We start from the raw sequence: 20,256 nt of genomic DNA on the forward strand, positions 1-20,256 counted from the left end.
GGGGAGGAGCGATTGCTGGCGGGGATTGGAGGGGCGGGGTCAGGGCAAGGGGCGGGGTCAGGGCAAGGGGCGGGGTCAGAGCGCTAGAGGGGCGGGGCGGGCGAGCGCGCCGCGAGTACCGGGGAGCGGGTACCTGGTACCGGGTACCGGGGAGGGGGGACCGAGATGGGGGCATCAGGATGCTCCAAGGTCCACCGCGATCGTTCTGGCACCCGGTGCGGTGCCGACAGCCCCGTTACCGGCCCCGTTACCGGCCTCCTCCGGCCGGTAACGGGGCCGGTAACGGAGCTGTCGGCACCGCACCGGGAGCTGGGAGCGGGCACGGCCCCGGTGCTCCCCGTCCCGTTCCAGGAGTGAGTGGGACAGGGAGACTAATTGGGGGTCGGCGGGACGCCCCCGGAGGGGGCTGGGTCCGCGCTGGGCGGAGGAACCGGGGGCGGACCGGGGTGAGGGGGGGGGGGGGACACACAACGACACCGGGGGCGGACCGGGGGCTTTGCCGGAGGCGGGGCGGTGCTGCCCGCCCCGGGGGCGGTGGGGTTCCCCGGTGGGGGCTCTGACCAGCGTGAGCGGTCCCAGCGGGCGGCTGAGGCAGCACCGACCGCCCCCTCCCCTCCCCCCCCCCGGCCCGGCCATGTCGGAGCCCGGTACCCCCGCGGCCGGTGATAAAGCGCCCCGGCTCCAGGTAGGGCTCCGGTGTGACCCCCCCCCGCCCTCCCCGGTGACCAGGGTGCAGCCCCCGGTTCCCCTATACAACCCCCGGTGCAGTCCCCCCCCGTCCCCCGGGATACCTCCCCGCCCAGAGCAGCCCCCCAGTCCTCCGGGGCAGCCCCCGGTGCAGCCCCCCGGTCCTCCGGGGCAGCCCCCGGTGCAGCCCCCCGGTCCCCCGGGGCAGCCCCCGCCCGGAGCAGCTCCCCGGAGCAGCCCCCAGTCCCCCGGGGCAGCCCGGAGCCCCTCGCAGCAGCCCCCCAGTCCCCCGGGACAGCCCCCGGTGCAGCTTCCCGGTCCTCCGGAGCACCCCCCCCCCGCCCGGAGAAGCCCCTCGGAGCAGCCTCCCGGTCGTCCGGGGCAGCCCCCGGTGCAGCCCCCCCGGTCCCCCGGTGCCCTGGCTCCCGCCGCTCTCTCCCCGCAGGACCGTGTCCTGGGTGGGGTGCGCTGGGGCCGCCTCCTCGAGCCCCTCGGCTTCATCAAGGTGCTGGAATGGGTGAGTGTGTCCCCCCCGGTTCCCCCCCCCCCCATCCCGGGTCTGATCCCGGGCACCGGGACCCCTCCCCGCCCCCCCGGTCACAGCCCCTTCCCCAGCACCCATGGGTGCTGCTCTCCCGGGAGTCCTAGCCAGCGCTCTCCCCCCGCTCCCAGATTTGGGGTGCCCCATTGCTTTCCTAAAGCCCCCCCCTCCCCGGGAAGAGGGGAGCCTGGGCCCCCCCTGCCCCTCTGGAGCCTCCCCCACCCGGCAGCCCCGGGGTGTGGTGACCACATCCCGGGGGGGCTTCGGGGCAGGTGGGGTGCGGCGGCCACGCGGCCGCCTGGGTTGGGGCCACGTGGCCCCCCCGGTGACCTTGAGCAGGTGGCTTTGCCCCGCCACGCCGGAGGGGACGGTGACATCGGGGTGCCGGGTCCCCGTCATCCCCACGGGCTCAGGGACAGGACGGGAGCGAGCGGGTGGGGAGGGGGGGGCTGGGGGTCAGCGGGCCCCGGGAAGGGGGACCCCGGGGACGGGGGGAGCCAAGCGCCCGCGGTCCTGGCCTCGGCCTGGCCGCGAACGGCTCCGGGGTTGGGTTTCAGGGCGGCATTTCTGCGGCACGGCCGCGGCGTGGCCGGGGGGTCCAGGCAGCCCCACACCCAGCCCTGGGGAAATTGAGGCACGGGGTGGGGGGGCTCAGCCCCAGGGCGCGAGGCCGGACCTGTTTGGGCATCTCCCACCTGGAGGAGCCGGACCAAGGGGGCTTTTCCCCTGATCCCACTTTGCTTTCAAATCCCCCCCGCCCCGGGGAGCCGTGGGGCACCCCCAGCCAGTGGGACCACCGTGCAGGATCGGGCCCCGCGCACACGGCCACCCCGAAAATGGGAAGAAACCCCCCCAGCTTGGCTGCCGCTGCCCCTGCTTCGCCCGCCGGTGCCACACGCGGGTCTGCCCATCGCCGCGGCGTCGGGCCTGGCCGCTCGCCTTCCCCCCTCCACCCCAGCCGGTTGCCGGAAAATTCTTCGGGAGCGGCGGCGTTTTTCCCGACCCCCCCCCCCCGCACGCCGGAGAGGGGAGCAGCTGGGCGCAGGGGGGACGGCAGCTCCCTGGGGAGGGGGTCCAGTGGGGGTCGTGGGGACCCTCGTAAAGCAACCCGGGGCGTTTGGCTTCGCCGCCCCCCCCGAAGCATCGCCCCCCGCCCCTCGCTGCCCCCCGCCATTCCCAGCGCCGGCGGCAGCCCCGGTGCTGGCGCGGGCACGCGGGCGGCCGACAGCTGGGCGATGGCAGCTCGCCCTGCACCGCCGTGACTCAGCGCCGCGCGGTGCGGACCCCGAGCGGGGGGTATAAGGGTGGGGGGGTCCCCAGGGTCTCGAGCCCCCTTCCCTCCTCTCCCGCAGCTCTTCGCCATCTTCGCCTTCGGGACCTGCGGCTCCTTCAGCGGCGAGACCGGGGCGACGGTGAAATGCGGGGGCGAAACCAAAGAGATGAGCGCCATCGCCGTCCAGTTCGGGTACCCCTTCAGGTGAGGGGGCACCGAGACCGGACCCCCCCGGGAACCCGCCCCGGCGTGGCCCCACGGCGAGATGGGGGGCACGTGCGGTGCCGGGTTGGGGTTAAAGGCCATCCCTGCTGCTGGGACCCCGGTGGGCAGGGAGGGGCTGGGGACCCTCTGCACCCCCAGGTCCCCCGGCTCCGGTTCTGGGGGGGATCCTCGTTAATGGGGGATGGAGCCAGGCCAGCCCCCAGCCGTGGTTTTAACCCCTTCCCTCAGCCGCCGGCCCCAGAGCGCGGCGAAGGGTCCTGGTTCCGACCCAGCAGCGGGTCCGTGCCCTCCGTCCCCCGGGGACCACCCCAGCGCCGTTAATTTGGGGGCTGGCAGAGCCATCCCCAGCGTCCCCTCCCTTGCCAGCGTCCCCCCTCCCGCCATCCCAGGTTATACCAGATCCCCTTCGAGATGCCGGCTTGCGGCGAGGAGCCCGAGACGCGCACCCTGCACCTCGTCGGCGATTTCTCCGCTCCCGCCGAATTTTTCGTGACCCTGGGGGTCTTCTCCTTCCTCTACGCCATGGCGGCTCTGGTGCTCTACCTGCGCTTTCATTCCCTCTACGGCGAGAATAAGAAGCTCCCCTTCGCGGTAAGGGGGCTGCGTGCCCGGGTGGGGGGACGCGGGACGGATCCTGCCCCGCTCCCCGCCGGCGCTGAGCCCGCTGTCCCCGTCCCGGCAGGATTTCTGCGTCACCGTCTGCTTCGCGTTCTTCTGGCTGGTGGCGGCGGCGGCGTGGGGCAAGGGGCTGAGCGACGTGAAGGCGGCCACGCGGCCCGCCAGCCTGCTGGCCGCCATGGGGGTCTGCCAGGGCGAGGAGGTGGTCTGCAGCGCCGGCACCACGCCGGCCATGGGGCTGGCCAACATCTCCGTGGTGAGAGCCGGGCGCCGGCCGGCACGCGTGGGCACGCGCGGGTGTTTGCTCGGGGCAGAGATTTGCGGGGCTTCGCGGAGAGCGCAGCGGCTGCCGGCCCTCGCGGGAGCACACGCGTGTGCGCACGTGCCCGCAGACGCGCGTGTGGGTGCTTTCACGTGCCCGCCAAACCCATGCACGTGAATACACACCCATGCACACGTGTGAAAACACACATGTGTGTTCATGTGAACACACCGTGCACACAGGCACGGCCACGGGCGCGCACACGTGGGCGCGCACACACGCGCTCACACCCGCGCACACGCACACCCGATTCCCGAGCTCAGCCGGGAGCCGGCGGTGGAAACGCGCGCACACGCGTGCCGTGGCCGCGCCGCGAACTCCACGCTGGCGCCACGGGACGTGGGACCCCTCCTGCGCCCCCATGAGACCCCCCACCCCCCCCCGGGGCCATAGGGGACCCCCGTGCCAGGGTGGGTGGCAGTGATGCGGCCGCTGGCGTGGGCACGTGGGGTGCACGGGGCGCGTGGGGCATGTGGGGTGCAGGAGGCACTTGGGGTGCACAGGGCACACAGGGTGCAGGGAGCACGTGGGGTGCATGGGGTACTCGGGGTGCACGGGGTGTGTGGGGCACGTGGGGTGCGTGAGGCACTTGGGGTGCACGGGGGCACAGGGCACACGGGGTGCATGGGGCACATGGGGTGTGGGGTGCATGAGGCACTTGGGGTGCACGGGACACAGAGGGTGCGTGGGTTGCACGGGAGACTCAGGGTGCACAGAGCACGTGGGGTGCATGGGCTGCGTGAGGCATTTGGGGTGCACGGGTGCAGGGGGCACAAGGGGCGCACGGAGCATGTGGCATGTGTGGGGTCCATGGGGCACGTGGGGTGCAGGAGGCACTTGGGGTGCACGAGTGCATGGGTTGCACAGGACACTCGGGGTGCACAGAGCACGTGGGGTGCACGGGGCGCACGGGTGCAGGGGGCACAAGGGGTGCATTGAGCATGTGGGGTGTGTGGGGTGCATGAGGCACACGGGGTGCATGGGTTGCATGGGGTGCATGGAGCATATGGGGTGTGTGGGGTGTGTGGGGTGCATGAGGCACACGGGGTGCATGGGTTGCATGGGGTGCATGGAGCATATGGGGTGTGTGGGGTGTGTGGGGTGCAGGAGGCACTTGGGGTGCATGGGGCACATGGGGTGCACGAAGCACGTGGGGTGCACGGGGCGCATGGGGTATGGGGTGCATGTGGCACTTGGGGTACACGGTGTGCACAGGGTGCGTGGGTGCAAGGGGTGCACAGAGCATGTGGGGTGCGTGGGGCATTTGGGGTGCGCGGGGGTCACAGGGTGCACGGGGTGCAGGGGGCACATGGGGTGCCCTGGGGCACGTGGGGTGCAGAAGGCACTTGGGGTGCACAGGACACACAGGGTGCATGGAGCACATTGGGTGCATGGGGTACTTGGGGTACATGGGGTGCACGGGGCACACGGGGTGCCCTGGGGCACGTGGGGTGCATGGGGTGCATGGGGTGCATGGGGGTGCACGGCACACACAGGGTGCGTGGGACACCCGGGTTGCACGGGGAGCGTGGGGTGCACGAGACACTTGGGGCTCACGGGGCTCGTGGGCGCGTGGGGTGCCTGGAGCCGGGGCTCACCCATGGGTGCCCCCCGCGGGGGGTCTCTCCTCTCCCCCCCCAGCTCTTCGGCTTCCTCAACTTCGTGCTCTGGGCCGGCAACTGCTGGTTCGTGCTGAAGGAGACGGCGTGGCCGGCGCAGGCAGCACCCCGCGACAGCGCGGCCGAGCAGGGGGCCATCGACAAGCAGTAGCACCCCGGGACCCCCGGCCCCCAGCCCCTCGCGCCGGCCGCCAGCCCGGGGACGGGGGCTGCTGGCCCCGGGGCCGGAGCCGCGGGGGGTACGGGTGCTGTAGGGGGGGGGACGCGTAACCCCAGGGCCTGGCTGTATATAGGGGTCTGCGAAACCCTGGGTGCCCCGCTCTGGGTGGGGGGGGCTCTGTGTGTGACCCCGGGGTGTCCGCGGCTGGGGCGGGGGGCGGGGGGGGGTCCTGGGTACCAGCTCTGTGTAGGGGTGTGCGTAACCCCCGGCGCCTGGCTCTGCATGGGGGTCTGTACAGCTCCGGGACGTCCGGCCCCGTCTGAGGGGACATACAGCTCCTGGATGTCACGCTCTGTGTGAGGACCTTTCTATAGGGGGTACGTACGGCTCCCGGGCGTCCTGCTCCGCGTAGGGACCTGCGTATAGGGGGTACGTACAGCTCCCGCGTGTCTTGGTTTGTGTAGGGACCTTTATATAAGGGGTACGTACAGCTCCTGGGTGTCCTGCTCCCTGTAAGGACCTTTATATAGGGGGTATGTATAGCTCTTGGGTGTCCTGCTCCACATAGGGACCTGTGTATAGGGGGTACGTACGGCTCCCATGTGTCCTGCTCTGTGTAGGGACCTTTATATAGGGGGTACGTACGGCTCCTGGGTGTCCTGCTCCGCGTAGGGACCTTCATATAGGGGGTATGTACAGCTCCCAGGTGTCTTGGTTTGTGTAGGGACCTTTATATAAGGGGTACGTACAGCTCCTGGGTGTCCTGCTCCCTGTAGGGACCTTAATATAGGAGGACCTTTATATAGGGGGTATATACGGCTCCCGGGTCTCCAGCTCCATGTAGCTACCTTTATATAAGGGGTACGTACAGGTCCTGGGTGTCCTGCTCTGCGTAGGGACCTTTATATGGGGGGTACGTACAGCTCCCGGGTGTCTTGGTTTGTGTAGGGACCTTTATATAGGGGGTATGTACAGCTCCCGGGTGTCCAGCTCCACGTAGTGACCTATATAGGGGGTACGTACAGCTCCTGGGTGTCCTGCTCCCTGTAAGGATATACACAACACCTGGGTGTCCCGGTCTCTATAGGGATATATAAGCCCCAGAGGCCCAGCTCTGTACAGGGGCTATATGTAGCCCCCGGGCGTCCCGCTCGGCGTAGGGGTAACTCCTTGTGTCCAGCTCTCCGTAAGGATATAGGTAACGCCGACATCTGACGGGGGTGTACAAGCCCTGGGTGCCCAGCTGTCTATAGGGAATGGAGATCAACCCCTGGATGTCTGCCTCTGCACAGGGAGACGTATATATATATGTATCGATACGTATAACGCCCGGTGCCCAGCTCTGTGTAGGGGCTGTAGATAACCCCAGGCATCCAGCTCTGTGCGGGGAGATCCCTGCTGATCTATAGGGGCTATACGTGACCCCTGGCCATCCTGCCCTGTGTAAAGGCACAGGCAGCCCCTGCTGCCCCAGCCTATAGAGGGCTATATAGCACTTGGGTGTCCGGTCCTGTATGGGGATGCGTAGAAGCCCTGCGTCCCCGGCTGGGTGTGGGAAGCGTATATAACCCCTGCCAGTCCGGCCGTGTCGGGGCTGTGTCACCCCTGGGTCCCCAGCCCTGTATAGGGGCTATATGTCACCCCTGGGAGCCCAGCGCTGTGTAGGGGTAACCCCTGGGTCCCCAGCTCCATATAGGGGGTATCTGTCACCCCCAGGAGCCCGGTGCTGTGTAGGGGTAACCCCTGGGTCCCCAGCCCTGCAGAGGGGATATATGTCACCCTGTATAGGGGTAACCCCGCCATCCCAGCCCTGTGTAGGTGATGTATATAACCCCCAGGTCCCCAGCCCTGTACAGGCAATATATGTCACCCCTGGCTGTCCAGCCCCGTATAGGGATAACCCCAGGTCCCCAGCCCCATATAGGGGGTACATGTCACCCCTGGGACCCCAGTGCTATACAGGGGTAACCCCCCAGGCCCCAGCCCTGGGTAGGTGATATATATAACCCCCGGGTCCCTAGCCCTGTATAGGCAATATATGCTGCCCCCGGGAGTCCAGCGCTGTGTAGGGGTAACCCCTGGGTCCCCAGCCCCATATAGGGGGTACATGTCACCCCTGAGAGCCCGGCACTGTATAGGGGTAATCTCTGGGTCCCCAGACCTGTATAGGGGCTACATGCAACCCTGGGTCCCCAGCCCTGTATAGGGGTAACCCCTGGGTCCCCAGCCCCATACAGGGGGTACGTGTCACCCCTGGGAGCCCGGTGCTATATAGGGGCAACCCCCTGGTCCCCAGCCCTGGGTAGGTGATATATATAACTCCCAGGTCCCCGGCCCATATAGGGGCTATATGTCACCCCTGGGAGCCCGGCACTGTATAGGGGTAACCCCCGGTCCCCAGCCCTGTATAGGGGGTGTATATAACCCCTGGGAGCCCAGTCCTGTATAGGGGTAACCCACGGCCCCCAGCCCCGCAGAGGGGTTCTGAGTCCCCCCTGGCTGCCCGTCCCCCTGTAGGACCCCCCCCGGTCCCCAGCCCCTCACAGTGGCTCTGTGTCACCCCGGCTGTCCGGCCCAGCGCGGGGACACCCCCGGCCCCCAGCCTCGGGTGGGGGGGGGTCTATCCCTCCCCAGCCCCGTGCAGGGCTTACGGGTCACCCCCAGCCCCGCACACCGCCCGGTTTGGGGGGGGTCCCGGGACGGCGGCGGCGCGGGGCAGCCCCCGGGGCGGGGCGGGACGGCACCGCCCGCGGTGCCGCGGGGGGGCGCGCGGCGCATGCGCGGGGGCGCGCGGGGCGTCGGCGGCGCGGGGCGGGGGGGGGGGCGGGGGGGGCCGGGCGCGCTCCCGCGGCGGCGGCGGCGGCGATGGCGGCGGCGGAGCGGCGGCTGCCCGGCCTGGAGGAGTTCGCGGGGCAGAGCTGGAGCGCCTGGGTGGAGCGGGCCGGGCCGCCGGCAGAGCCGGGTGAGGGGGGCGGCGGCGGGGGGGGGCCGCGGGAGGGGGGGGGGACACGGAGCCGTGCCCGCCATCCCCCCCCCGGGTCCTAGCGCCGGCGTGCGGCGGGCGGGCAGAGGGGCATCCCGCACCGGGCACCCCCGCCACCCCCCCGGGTCCTAGCGCCGACCCGCGGCGGGCGGGGAGAGGGGCATCCCGCACCGGGCACCCCCGCTCTGGTTACTGGGAACGCTGCGCCCCTTACTGGGAGCCGGTTAGCGGGGTGCCGAGTATCCCCCGGGTGCGGTGGGTACTGGGAAGACCGGACTGGGAACTGGGTAGCCCAGACTGGGAACCAGTTGGCGCTGGTAGCCCTGACCAGGCGGCGGGCACCCCAGAGCCCGGGAAGCGGGGTGCTGGGAACTGGGAGCTGCACACTGGGAACCTGGTACCGCAGGCTGGGGAACTGGGTGCTGCCCCAGTGGGCTCTGCATGTTGGGCATCCCGCACTGGGACTGGACACTGGGACTGGGCACCCCGCACTGGGACTGGGCACCCCGCACTGGGACTGGGCACTGGGACTGGGCACCCTGCCCTGGGACTGGGCACCCCGCACTGGGACTGGGCACTGGAACTGGGCACCCCAGCGCCAGTGCGGGCTCCCGGCATGGCTGGATGGGGCTGTGCACAGCTGGGCTCCCAGTATGGCACAGCCAAGTGGGACTGGGTGCCCAGCATGGCGTGGCCCGACAGGACTGGGCATCCAGTATAGCATGGCTGAGTGGGACTGGTTGCCCAGTATAGCATGGCTGGATGGAAGTGGGTGCCCAGCATGGCATGGCTGGACCGGGCTGAACACCCAGTATGGCGCTGCTGATTGGGACTGGGTGCCCAGTCCAGTCCGGCCATGCCATACTGGGCACCCAGTACGGCCCTGCTGATTGGGACTGGGCGGCTAGTATGGCACAGCTGGACAGGACTGGGCACCCAGTATGGCCCTGCTGATTGGGACTGGGTGCCCAGTATGGCACAGCTGGACAGGACTGGGTGCCCAGTACAGCACGGCCAGATGGGACTGCATATCCAGTATGGCACGGCCAGACGGGACTGGGTGCCCAGTATGGCATTGCCTGATACTCCTGGGGATGAACTGGGCACCCAGTATGGCGCAGCCAGACAGCGCTAGGCACCCAGTATAGCACTGCTGGACGGCACTGGGCACCCAGTATGGCGCAGCTGGCCGGGACGCTGTCACCGCTGGCCCAGTGGACACCAGTCCCCCCGCAGCAGGGCCGACTGGGGCCGGGATACCCCCCGGGAATGGCCAGCGAGGATACGGGCTGCGGGGCCACGGCCGGAGGGGGACCGGGGTGTCCCGGGGCTGTCTCCGGGGTGTCCTGGGGGTGTCCCCTGGGTGTCCCGGGGGTGTCTCTGGGGTGTCCCCGGGAGCACCCGTGCCCTGGTGGTGGTGGGCTGTCGGCAGGGCCTGGCATGACCCCATGCGGCGGGACGGGGACCTCGGGGGTGATCCCGACGCTGATCCCGGGATGGATCCGTCCCTCTGGTCTAATTTTAGCCGGTGGAGTTGTCCCGGGAGCGCCGGCGGTGTTGGGCGATGGGGACTCGGCGGCCGCGGATGCTGGACACGGCCGGGGAACGCCGACACCGTCTCCGTGCCGGCCGCTGCTGACGGGGTTTTGTCTCCGGCAGGATCAGGGTTGGAGCTGGAGGAGAGCGGGAAGAGCGGCGGCAAGAAACTGGACGCCATGACCCTGATTAAGGAAGGTAAGGCTCCCTCCTTCGGGGAGAAAACCCGGCGTTTCGGGGCTGTGACGCTTCCCCCGGCCCCGCGTGCCGTGCCGCGCCGCTGACCGGCCGCTCGCCCCGCAGACATGAGCATCTTCGGCCACTGCCCGGCACACGACGAGTTTTACCTGGTGGTCTGCAACCACTGCAGCCAAGTGGTGAAGCCCCAAGCCTTCCAGAAGCACTGTGGTGAGCCGGGGGGGGCTCCGGGCACGGCTGTGTCCCCCCCCATCTCCGTGGCATCCCCTCCGGAGGGCCGCGGGAAGGCAGCCGGGGCTGGCCGTGCCGATGCAGCCCAGGGTTGGGGGGCTGGGACCCCCGGTGCGGGCTAACGCCAGGCTTTCTCCCCACCCCGCCGCGCGTCCCGGCAGAACGCCGTCACGGCCCGCTCAGCAAGCTGTACGCCCGCGCCGCCGCCGCCGCCAAGTGCCACGTCAACGGGACCCCCGGCGCGGCCAAGGCGCCGCGGGAGAAGCCCCCCGGTCCCCGCGGGCGAGTCCAGCCCCTGCCCGAGCGCCCGGAGAAGGACAACAACCTGTGGTGAGCGCCGGGCCGGCCGGCCGTGCCCCTTCCCCGCCACGGGGCCGCCGCCGACCCTCGCCCCCCCCGTTCTCCCCCCCCCAGCTTGTTCGTGCCCGTGGTCAACCTGGAGAAGATCCCCAGCATCCCCAAAGCGGACGGGCACGGGATCAAGGTGCCCCCCAAAGCCGTACCCACCACCTCCAAGGAACCCCTGGGGAAAGCCGCCGCGGTGCCCAAAGAGCCCCCCGTGTCGGCCGGGGGCGGGGGGGGACGCGGCGATGCCCGCCGACGGCCCCGGGTGCAAACCGGAGAGCGCGCCCGCCCCGGGGGAGAAGGACGCGGCCGCCTCCAAGCCGCCCCCCAGGTCCCACAAGAAGCTGGCGCGTGAGTCCCCCCCTTTCCTTGCCGGCGCCGGGGGGGGGGGGCGGCAGCTGGGTGCCGAACGGCGCCGGATCCCGGCGCGGCGTCCCGGTCCCGTTCCGTCGGCGGCCGGGTCTGGCAGCGGGGTAGGTACCGAGGGGGGGGGGAGGGGGCATCTCACACCCCCCCCCCCCCCCTCCGCTGCGGCAGCCGGGGGGGCCGTGCCCTGACCCCCGCCCCGTTCGCCCCGGCAGGTTTAGGGGTCTCTGCCCGCGGTGCCGGCTGGCCCGGAGGAATGGCGGCGGGTGGCGGCGTGCGGCGAGAGCGTGAGCCAGGGTTGAACCCCCCCCCTCCCCTGATCCGTGTCCCCCCCCCAGATGTGGGGGTCGGGCAGATGTGAACCTCCCCCCCCCATCCGTGTCCCCCCCCAGATGTGGGGGTCGGGCAGATGCTGCGATGCCGTGCGCAGAACCCAGCCTGGGGGCGAAATGGGGGGGGGGGGGGGGGGCCAGGAGATGGTGCATCCCCCCCCCCCCCACCCCACAGAGGCTGAGTCTGGGGGCGGTTATCCGCCCCCCCCATAGTGGGGGTGCTGCGGGCTCTCGCTCTGTTGGGGGGGGGTCTCCATCTCCACCCCCCCCCGCCCCCCAACTGCTGCCGCTCTCTTCCGCCGTCCGCACCGGTGCAAACCTCAACTGGGGCAGGACACTGGGGGGGGGGGGGCAAAGCGCTTGCTCCCCCCCACCCATCCCCAGCACGGCCCCCCCCCAGCATCCCGCTGCCTTCCTCCCCCCGCAGGCAAGGAGTGCGACCTGAACCGGCAGTGCGGGGTGCTGAACCCCGACACCCAGAAGATCTGCACCCGCCTGCTGACCTGCAAGGTAGCGGGGTTCGGGGGGGGTGGGGGGCACCCCATCACCCTCCCCGGGTGGGGGGAGGGCTTTGGGGGTGTTTTCTCACCCCCCCCCCCCCCCGCTGTCGCCCGGCGCAGATCCACTCGGTGCAGCAGCGGCGCGAGGTGCGGGGTCGGGCCAAGGACTTTGACGTGCTGGTGGCCGAGCTGAAGGCCAGCAAGGAGAGGAGCCCCCCCTGCAAGGACCCGCCGCGGCCCCCCCCGCAGGACCCCCCCTCGCTGCCCCAGCCCCCCGCCCGCCCCCCCAGCGCCTCTCCCTGCCAAGCCAAGCCAGCCCCCTCCCACTGCCCCCTCCCCAGGTGAGGATCCTGGCAGTGGGGGGGGACACATATGACACCCCCATATAGGGGCACCCCAAAAATCTCTTCCCCCCCCCCCGTCCGGCGCAGGGCCCGGCTTTCCTCCGACAGCGACCCCGAGGACGCGCCGGCCGCCTGCGGGGAGGGGGACCTGGGGGGGTTCCCCCCGCCCAAGGGGAGCAGCCGGGTGTCGAGCGAGGAGAGCGAGGAGGAGGGGGGCGAGGAGCCCCCCCGCCCCCCCCCCGCGCCCGCCACGGCCTCAAGCGGTAAGGGGGGACCCCAGGGTGGGTTGGGGACCCCCAACCCTGCCGTCAGCGCACCCACCTGCATCCCGCCCTCAGCATCCCGCTGCCAGGTGGGATGCCGGGGGTGGGGGGGTCTGGGGGGGCCACGCTGACCTTGTGTCCCCCCCCCCCAGTTCTGCACCTTCGGGAGCCGCCTGGTCAGCCCGGGCTGCTACGTCTTCAACCGGCGGCTGGACCGATTCTGCGCGGCGCTGGGCTCCATGCTGCAGCGGCACCTCAGCTCCCACATGTGGCGGTGAGGGGGGGGCGGGGGCTGGGGGGGGGGCTGCGGGGTGCCGGGGTGCAAAGCCACCCGGCCCCGAGGGGGGGGTTGCCCTCCGAGGGGTCCCGGCGCGGCGTGGAGGGGGCGTAGCTGAACTGGGGGGGCAATGGTGGGAGTGGGGATTGGGGGGGGTGGGGGTCATGTTTCACACCCCCCCCCCACCTGAATTGTAGGGGTTGTAGTGGGGGTGCACGGATGGGAGCGGGGATTGGGGGGGGGCAGTCCCATGTCCCCCCTCCCTGCCTGAACTGCGGGGGATATGGCAGGGGTCTGGGATGGGAGTGGGGATTGGGGGGGGCAGTCCCATGTCCCCCCTCCCCAGCTGAATTAGGAAGGACGGAGGGGGGGCAGGGATTTGGGGGGGGGTCTGTCTCGCCCCTCCCCACCTGAACTGGGGGGATGTAGCAGGGATGCCTGGATGGGAGCGGGGATTGGGGGGGGGGGTGTCCCATGTCCCCCCTCCCTGCCTGAACTGGGGGGGACGTGACAGAGGGCAGGGATGGGCGTGGGGATTGGGGGGGGTGTCCTGTGTCACCCCCTCCCCACCTGAATTTGGGGGGGGGACGTAGCAGGGATGGGAGTGAGGATTTGGGGGGGTCCTGTCTCCCCCCCCTCCCCACCTGAATTAGGAAGGAAGGAGGCGGGGTTGGGATCTCGGGGGGGGGGGTCCCATACCCCCTCCCCACCTGAACTGGGGGGACAGGGATGCGGGGATGGGAGTGGGGAATTGGGGGGGGGTCCCATACCCCCTCCCCACCTGAACCGGGGGAACAGGGATGTGGGGTTGGGAGTGGGGATTTGGGGGGGTTCCCATACCCCCTCCCCACCTGAACTGGGGGGACAGGGATGCAGGGATGGGAGCGGGGTTTTAGGGGGGGTCCCATCTCACCCTTCCCCTCCCCTCCCACAGGAAGATCCCTCCGGCCGCCGAGCCCCCGGTCCCCAGCCCGCCGCCCCCCCCCAGCCCCGCCGCCCCCCCCTGCGGCCCCGCCGCCCCGACCCCCTCGCCCCCACCACGGACCTCAGCGGCGGCCCCCCCCGGCCCCCGGGACGGCCGGGGTCCCGCCAGCCTCAACTACACGGTGGGGTCCCCCCCCGCGGCGGCCGCCTGCAGCCAGCTGGAGTGCGGGGGGGGGGGCACCCAGTCCATCACCTCCCCGCTGCCGGCCAACACCCCCTCGCCCTCCTTCAGCAAGTTGCCCCCCACCAAGGCCAGCAAATCTTCCCGCGCCCGGGAAGCGGCCGGCGCGATGGAGACGGACACCCGCAAACGGAAGCCCCCCCTCGCCGCCGCCGGCCCCCCCTATAAACGGACCTGTTCGGGGGACGGGGGGAAGAGCAAAAACCCCGGCTGCCAGGTTTCGACCCCCCCCGGCAAGACGAAGCCCACCCCTCCGGGTTGCCCGGCGTCTTCGTCCGCCGCCGCCGTCCTCAACGGCACGACGCGGGTGAAGCGGCCGACCCCCCCGGACTGCCGCGGCCCCCCCGCTGCCGCCGCGGACCCCCGAAGCTCGCCGCTGCACGGACCGGGGGTGCCGCCGGTGCCCCCCCCGCCCCGGTGTATCTCCGACGACGAGGTCAAGAAACGCAAGAACGCGGCCACGTACTGCCGGCCCGTCAAAGCCAAGCCCGCGCCCCCCCTGCCCGGCCCCCCGCCGCCCCCCGGCCCGGCCCCCCCCGACTCGGGGGGCTCCGTCCGCAGGAAGAAGCCGGGGACCCCCCTGGGCTTCGAGGAGAAGCGGAGTGCTCTGAAGGTAGAGCTGGGATTGGGGGGGGCGTTGGGGGGTCCCTGCTGAGATGGGGGGTGGGTGTTTGGGGGGCTCCTGGGGGTGCAGAGCGGCGTCAGGGCAGTGAAATGGGGGGACCCTCCCCCCCAGGGCCACCAGCACCCACAGGGGATGGGGTGGGACCCACCTTCTCCCAGGGCTTGGTGCTGCTCGTGAGCCCGTGCCCTGAGGGACACCTTGGTCCTGGGTGGGGGGCACCATGGGGATGTGCTGGTCTCGGGTAGGGGGGCACCGTGGGGACAGCGTGGCCCTGGGTCAGGGGTACCATGGGGACCCTCTGGGAAGGGCCATGTCCTAGGTGAGGGACACCATGGGGACCTCCTGGGTACCCCCTAGCTTCAGGTAGGGGACATGGGGACACCATGGCCTTGGGTCCTCAAGTTGTGGTGGTGGATGCACCATGGGGACGTTGTGGGACACCCATGTCCCAGGCAGGGGACACCATGAGAGCCCTGTGGGAAGGGCTGTGTCCTAGGTGAGGGACACCATGGGGACTCCCTGGGTACCCCCTGGCTTCAGGTAGGGGACATGGGGACACCATGGTCTTGGGTCGTGGGTGGTGGACGCACCATGGGGACCTTGTGGGACACCCATGTCCCAGGCAGGGGCCACCATGGGGACGCTCTGCGCTCCTCCTGTCCCCAGGGAGGGGACACCGTGACTTTGGGTCCTGGGGCGTGCTGGTAGCAGGTGGTGGATGAGGTGGGGACCCTCTGGGGACACCCCAACCCTGGATGGGTGATGCCGTGGGGATGCCCCCACCCTGGGTGGGGGACACCGTGGGCCCGGGGTGGGGGCTGACCCCGCACCTCTCCTCTCCCGCAGTCCAAAGCCCATTAACGGAGGGGTCACCGGGGCCCCCCCCCCGCCGGCGCGAGGAAGCCCCCACCCAAAAATGCCGAAAAGCCGCCGAAAAGGGGGGAAAAGCCCCAAACCCCCCCGCAAGGAAACGAGAAGGAACCAACCGCCAGAAAAATACCTCAAGACTCTCAGTTCTGTTCTCTTGCTGCTAAACCAGCCCCCGGGACGGGGTGGGGGGGTCCCGGCGCAGGACTGGCCCCCCCCGGGCCACCCCCGGGCCCCCCCCGGGCCCCCACGCCGGCCGTCGATATTTATAAGAATTATTATTGCTGTTTTTTGTTTCTTTTTTTAAAAAAGAAAAAAAGAAAAGGAAAGAAAGAAAGAAGCCAGGTATTGCGGGGGGGGGGGGGGCGTGGGGGGGTTCCCCCGTGGTGTTTGGGGGCCCTGGGGTGACCCCAGGAGCCCTGCGAGGGCACCGCGGGGGCTGGGCTGTCCCCGGGGGGCTGGGGGGGACAGGGGGGGGCCCCGGCTCTCCCCTCTGCGGGGACAGGGGACGCCCCCCCCCCCTCCCGCCATCAGTGCCCGCGGTGCAGTGGCAAGCCCCGCCCTCCGCCTGCATGGCCCCGCCCCGGCAGGTAAGGCCCCGCCCCCGCCAGTGTGGCCCCGCCCTCCGCCCGCTGAGGCCCCCCCCCGGGGGGAGACGGATGAGGGGATTTGGGGGGGGGGGGCAGGTACAGGGGTCCTGAGGGGCTCTGGGGGGTGCTGGGGGGGGGGGTCACTGGGGACCAGTGGGGTCCTGGGGGGCATTGGGGTCACTGGGGACCAGGGCGGTCCTGGGGGGATGGCACTGGGGGCACTGGAGACCAGAGGGGCTCAGTGGGGTGCTGGGGGGGGCACTGGGGACCAGAGGGGACCAGTGGGGTGCTCGGGGGGGGCACTGGGGTCACTGGGGACCAGTGGGGTGCTGGGGGGATGTCAATGGGGTCACTGGGGACCAGAGGGGACCAGTGGGGTGCTCGGGGGGGGGCAGTTTCAGGGGGGCTGCACGGAAGCCCCCTCCCAGCACAGCCCGATGGCGACAGCGTGGGCTGGGCCTCGGGGTGGGCTCCCCCCCTCTACCCCCAACCCCCCCACACCTCTACTCCCCCCCTCCTCCCCCTTGGTGTCCCCCCACACCCCAGGTGGGGGCCGGGGTGGCAGGAGGGGCCCCGGCTCACCCTGACCTCTCATCCTCGGGGGGGTCCCACAGGGCTGGCGTGGTGCCACGGTCCCTGTCCCCGATTTCCACACCCCCCCACCGCGAGGGGACCCCCTCTTGGGGACCACCCCTTTAGCACCCCGAAAGTGGGCGAGGGCTGCGCAGGCGCGACGGGGAGAGACGTTTATTTTGGCCAAGGCATCAGGGGGCAGCTGCCAGCGTCGGGGGGGGACACGGCCCGGAGGGGGGGGGACACACAACATGGGGGACACAGGCTGGGCTGCCAGGGCGCAGGGCCGGGGGGGTGCGGGGCGTACCCCCGTTTGGGGTGCTGGAGCCCCTCAGGGTCCCACTCCTGCTGGGGGGGGGGGGGCTCTGCTTGCAGCTGTGGGTCGCATGGGGGGGGTCAGGAGGATTTTGGAGGGGGGGGGGGGTTGCACCCTGGGGGGTGACATCTCCCTCATGTCCCCCCACCTGCAGGACTCATGCTTCGCGGTGCGCATGCCGGGGGGGTGCGGGGAGGGGGCAGCTGCCCTGCTGAAGTGGGGACCCCCCCCCCCCCCAGTGCCGCAGCCCATGGGTGCCCCCACTGCCACCGTCCCTGGGGGTCACCCGCCGAGCCGGCCTGGGCGCTGCCACCCAGTCCCGCGGTGCCCAGTGGGCGATGGGGCCGGTGCCCCCCCCGGGTGGCCCCCCAGGACCCCCCCTTGTCCCTCGTGGTCCCATGGGTGCTGGCGCGGTGGTGGTGACCTTGGCGGCGGCCGGTGTGGGTGGTCAGCAGCGACGCTCAGTCCGGGGGGGGGCGATGGGCGGTGGGGGGTCCCGGCTGCCCCCGTGCCCGTGACAAGTCTCACCAGCGGCGGGGACATGGGGGGTGGGGGGGATCGCGGGGACCCCCCCCTTACACCACGATGGGGGTGTCGGAGAAGACGGAGCTGACCGAGTCCGGATCCGACACCTTCCTCTGCGCCTTGGGGCCGTGGCGGGGGGGCGGCTGGGGGGTCCCCCCGCCCTTGAACCTCCCGTTCTGCCCGGGGCCAGCGGCGGAGGCCGAGCGGGAGCGACAGGGCTCGGCGGGGACGCCGAGGACGGCGTGGTTGGGCGTCGCGCTGAGGACGGAGGAGTTGACGCTGTCGTCGCGGGGGGCCGGGGGCTTGTCGGCGCCGCGGCAGCAGCAGCAGCGGCACGGGGTGAGGTACAGGTAGATGAGGACCAGCACCACGCTGAGGATGCAGCCCACCAGCGTGGTGTAGGCCGTGTTGAGGGTGTCGTGGGGGCCGTGGAGGGTGAAGTTGTGCACCAGCAGCTCCACGTAGAGGGTCTCGTTGAGGAGGGGGCCCGCCACCCAGCAGGCGTAGGTGCCGGCGTCGTCGGGGCGCAGCGCCCGCAGCTGCAGGCTGCCGTTGGCCAGGAGAGCGGCGCTGCCGTTGGCGGCTTCCTCCGACACCCGCTCGCCTCCCGGCGTCACCCAGTGCCGGCTCCGCACCCCCCGCAACCGGGTGTCGCAGCCGAGGGTGACGCTGTCGCCCAGGTGGGCTTCCAGCACCGCTTCCCGCGCCTCGCTGCAGTTGAGCGGCGCGCGGCCGGCCAGGGCGAGGATGGCGACGGGCGTCGGGGAGCCGGGCAGCGCGCACCGCAGCTCGTCCTGGAAATCCAGCACGGCGCTGAGGCGGCGGCGGCGGCCGCGGGCGACGAGCTGGAAGAGCGGGCAGTCGCAGGCCAGCGGGTTGGCGTGCAGGTAGAGGCGGTCGCGCAGCCAGGCCGGCAGCGCCTGCAGCTCGCCGACGGGCAGGCTGCGGAGCCGGTTGGCCGAGAGGTCGAGCAGGGCGAGCTGCGGCAGGCGGGTGCCGTCCCGCAGCAGCTCCGCCGGGAAGCGGGCGATGCGGTTCTGGCCGAGGTAAAGCTTGCGGAGGCGGGCGAGGTTGTCGAAGGCGGTGCGGTCCACGGCGGAGATCTCGTTGTTGTAGAGCAGGAGGACCTCCAGCTCGGTCAGGTCGCTGAAGAGGTTCTCCTCCAGCGCCCGGAGGCGGTTGGAGGAGAGGTCCAGATGCCGGAGGTGCGGCACGTGGGCGAAGGCTTCGGTGGAGACGAAGGAGAGCGCGTTGTGGCTGAGCAGCAGGGCGTGCAGGTGGGCCAGGCGCCCCGGCGCCCAGTCGGCGCGCAGCCGGGTGACGTTGTTGTGGCTGAGGTCGAGGACGGCGGTGAAGCGGGGCAGCGGGGCCGGCACCGAGCTCAGCACCGCCTGCGAGCAGCTCAGGATGTTGGAGGCGCAGACGCAGCGCGGGGGGCAGCTCCCGCCCGCCGGCCCCCAGCGCGACAGCAGCGCCAGCACCAGCAGCAGCACCAGCGGGGTGCCCGGACCCCCGACCCCCGCCATGGCCGCGCTCTGCCCCGCGGCGGCACGCCGGCGCTGGGGACAGGGCACCGGCATGCCCGCCAGCCCCGGCACAGGGTGGCTTCGGTCAGCCGGTGTCACGGCGCGGGGTGGCTTTGTCACCCGGTGTCACAGCATGGGGTGGCTTTGGCCACCCGGTGTCACAGCGTGCACTATAGGGTGGCTTGGTCACCCGGTGTCACAGCATGGGGTGGCTTTGGCCACCTGGTGTCACGGCCAGCTGCTGGCCTGGCGTCACGGCACGGGGTGGCTTGGTCACTGGGTGTCCCAGCGCGGGGTGGCTTTGTCACCCGGCGTCACAACGTGCACTATAGGGTGGCTTGGTCACCCGATGTCACAGCATGGGGTGGCTTTGGCCATCCAGTGTCATGGCACGGGGTGGCTTTGGCCACCTGGTGTCACAGCTAGCTGCTGGCCTGGTGTCACAGCATGGGGTGGCTTTGTCACCCGGTGTCACAGCATGGGGTGGCTTTGACCACCCAGTGTCACAGCTAGCTGCTGGCCTGGTGTCACGGTATGGGGTGGCTTTGTCACCCGATGTCACAGTGTGGGCCAGGCCGGCTGCTGGCCTGGCATCATGGCGCGGAGTGGCTTGGTCACCCGGTGTCACGGTGTGGGGGTGGCTTTGGCCACCCGGTGTCACGGCTAGCTGCTGGCCTGGAGTCACGGCACAAAGTGGCTTTGTCACCCGGTGTCACAGCATGTGCTACAGGGCAGCTCGGTCACCGAGTGCCCTGGCGTGGGGTGGCTTTGTCACCCGGTGTCCCAGCGAGCCCCATGGGGTGGCTCCGGTGATCCGGTGTCCCGGCGGGGGGGGGGGGGCTCTGCCCACCCGGTGTCCCCGTGGGTCGCTGCCCACCCGGGTCACGGCCCCCCCCCGGCCCCCCCTGCCCCGCTGCGGACGGAGCCCGCCGGAGGATGCTCCCGCCACCCCCCCACCCCCCCCCCCCCCCGCGTCCCGGGGCGTTACCGGGGCCTGGTACCGGGCCGGTGCGGAGGAGGGCGGGCAGGGGAGGCCGAGCCGAGCCGAGCCGGACCGGGCCGAACCGAGCCGGGCGGAGCCGAGTAAGGCCGAACGGGCCTGGCCGGGCCGAACCGAGACGAGCGGGGCCGAACCGAACCGAACGGAGCCGAACCGAGCCGAGCAGGACCGAACGGAGCCGAACCGAGCCGAGCGGGGCCGAACCGAGCCGAACTGGGCCGAGCGGAGCCGAACGGAGCCGAAGGCGGC

At 71.3% G+C, this 20,256-nt stretch overlaps 3 protein-coding genes across 3 annotated transcripts; 2 read left to right on the forward strand and 1 right to left on the reverse strand.

Moving 5' to 3' along the window:
• Positions 1-505: 505 nt before the first annotated feature.
• Positions 506-5,793, forward strand: SYPL2 (synaptophysin like 2). The gene is made up of 6 exons (XM_075442981.1): positions 506-685; positions 1,133-1,204; positions 2,581-2,705; positions 3,116-3,317; positions 3,409-3,600; positions 5,308-5,793. Exons 1-6 carry the CDS (start codon positions 635-637, stop codon positions 5,434-5,436), a joined length of 771 nt encoding a protein of 256 aa, XP_075299096.1. The 5' UTR covers positions 506-634; the 3' UTR covers positions 5,437-5,793.
• Positions 5,794-8,306: 2,513 nt separating this feature from the next.
• ATXN7L2 (ataxin 7 like 2) lies at positions 8,307-15,784 on the forward strand. Its single transcript, XM_075442962.1, is given in 13 exon segments — positions 8,307-8,407; positions 10,088-10,162; positions 10,268-10,372; positions 10,555-10,723; positions 10,808-10,961; positions 10,963-11,089; positions 11,864-11,946; positions 12,057-12,277; positions 12,368-12,512; positions 12,514-12,543; positions 12,696-12,817; positions 13,755-14,598; positions 15,457-15,784. Coding segments are annotated over 13 exon segments (2,187 nt in total). The 5' UTR covers positions 8,307-8,310; the 3' UTR covers positions 15,472-15,784.
• A 1,015-nt stretch (positions 15,785-16,799) lies between these two features.
• Positions 16,800-19,936, reverse strand: AMIGO1 (adhesion molecule with Ig like domain 1). Its single transcript, XM_075443180.1, has one exon. It carries the CDS (start codon positions 19,059-19,061, stop codon positions 17,532-17,534), a length of 1,530 nt encoding a protein of 509 aa, XP_075299295.1. The 5' UTR covers positions 19,062-19,936; the 3' UTR covers positions 16,800-17,531.
• Between the last annotated feature and the right edge of the window lie 320 nt (positions 19,937-20,256).

The sequence above is a fragment of the Opisthocomus hoazin genome, chromosome 25 (assembly GCF_030867145.1).
Source record: "Opisthocomus hoazin isolate bOpiHoa1 chromosome 25, bOpiHoa1.hap1, whole genome shotgun sequence".
In the NCBI taxonomy this organism is placed as follows: domain Eukaryota; kingdom Metazoa; phylum Chordata; class Aves; order Opisthocomiformes; family Opisthocomidae; genus Opisthocomus; species Opisthocomus hoazin.

Excerpts from the sequence above, each read along its gene's own strand:
- SYPL2 (XM_075442981.1), top strand. The coding sequence starts at position 635 with ATGTCGGAGCCCGGTACCCCCGCGGCCGGTGATAAAGCGCCCCGGCTC. Across the intron at positions 1,205-2,580 it reads TCATCAAGGTGCTGGAATGG|CTCTTCGCCATCTTCGCCTT; the intron begins GTGAGTGTGTCC and ends CCTCTCCCGCAG. Across the intron at positions 3,318-3,408 it reads ATAAGAAGCTCCCCTTCGCG|GATTTCTGCGTCACCGTCTG; the intron begins GTAAGGGGGCTG and ends CCGTCCCGGCAG.
- AMIGO1 (XM_075443180.1), bottom strand. The coding sequence starts at position 19,061 with ATGCCGGTGCCCTGTCCCCAGCGCCGGCGTGCCGCCGCGGGGCAGAGC.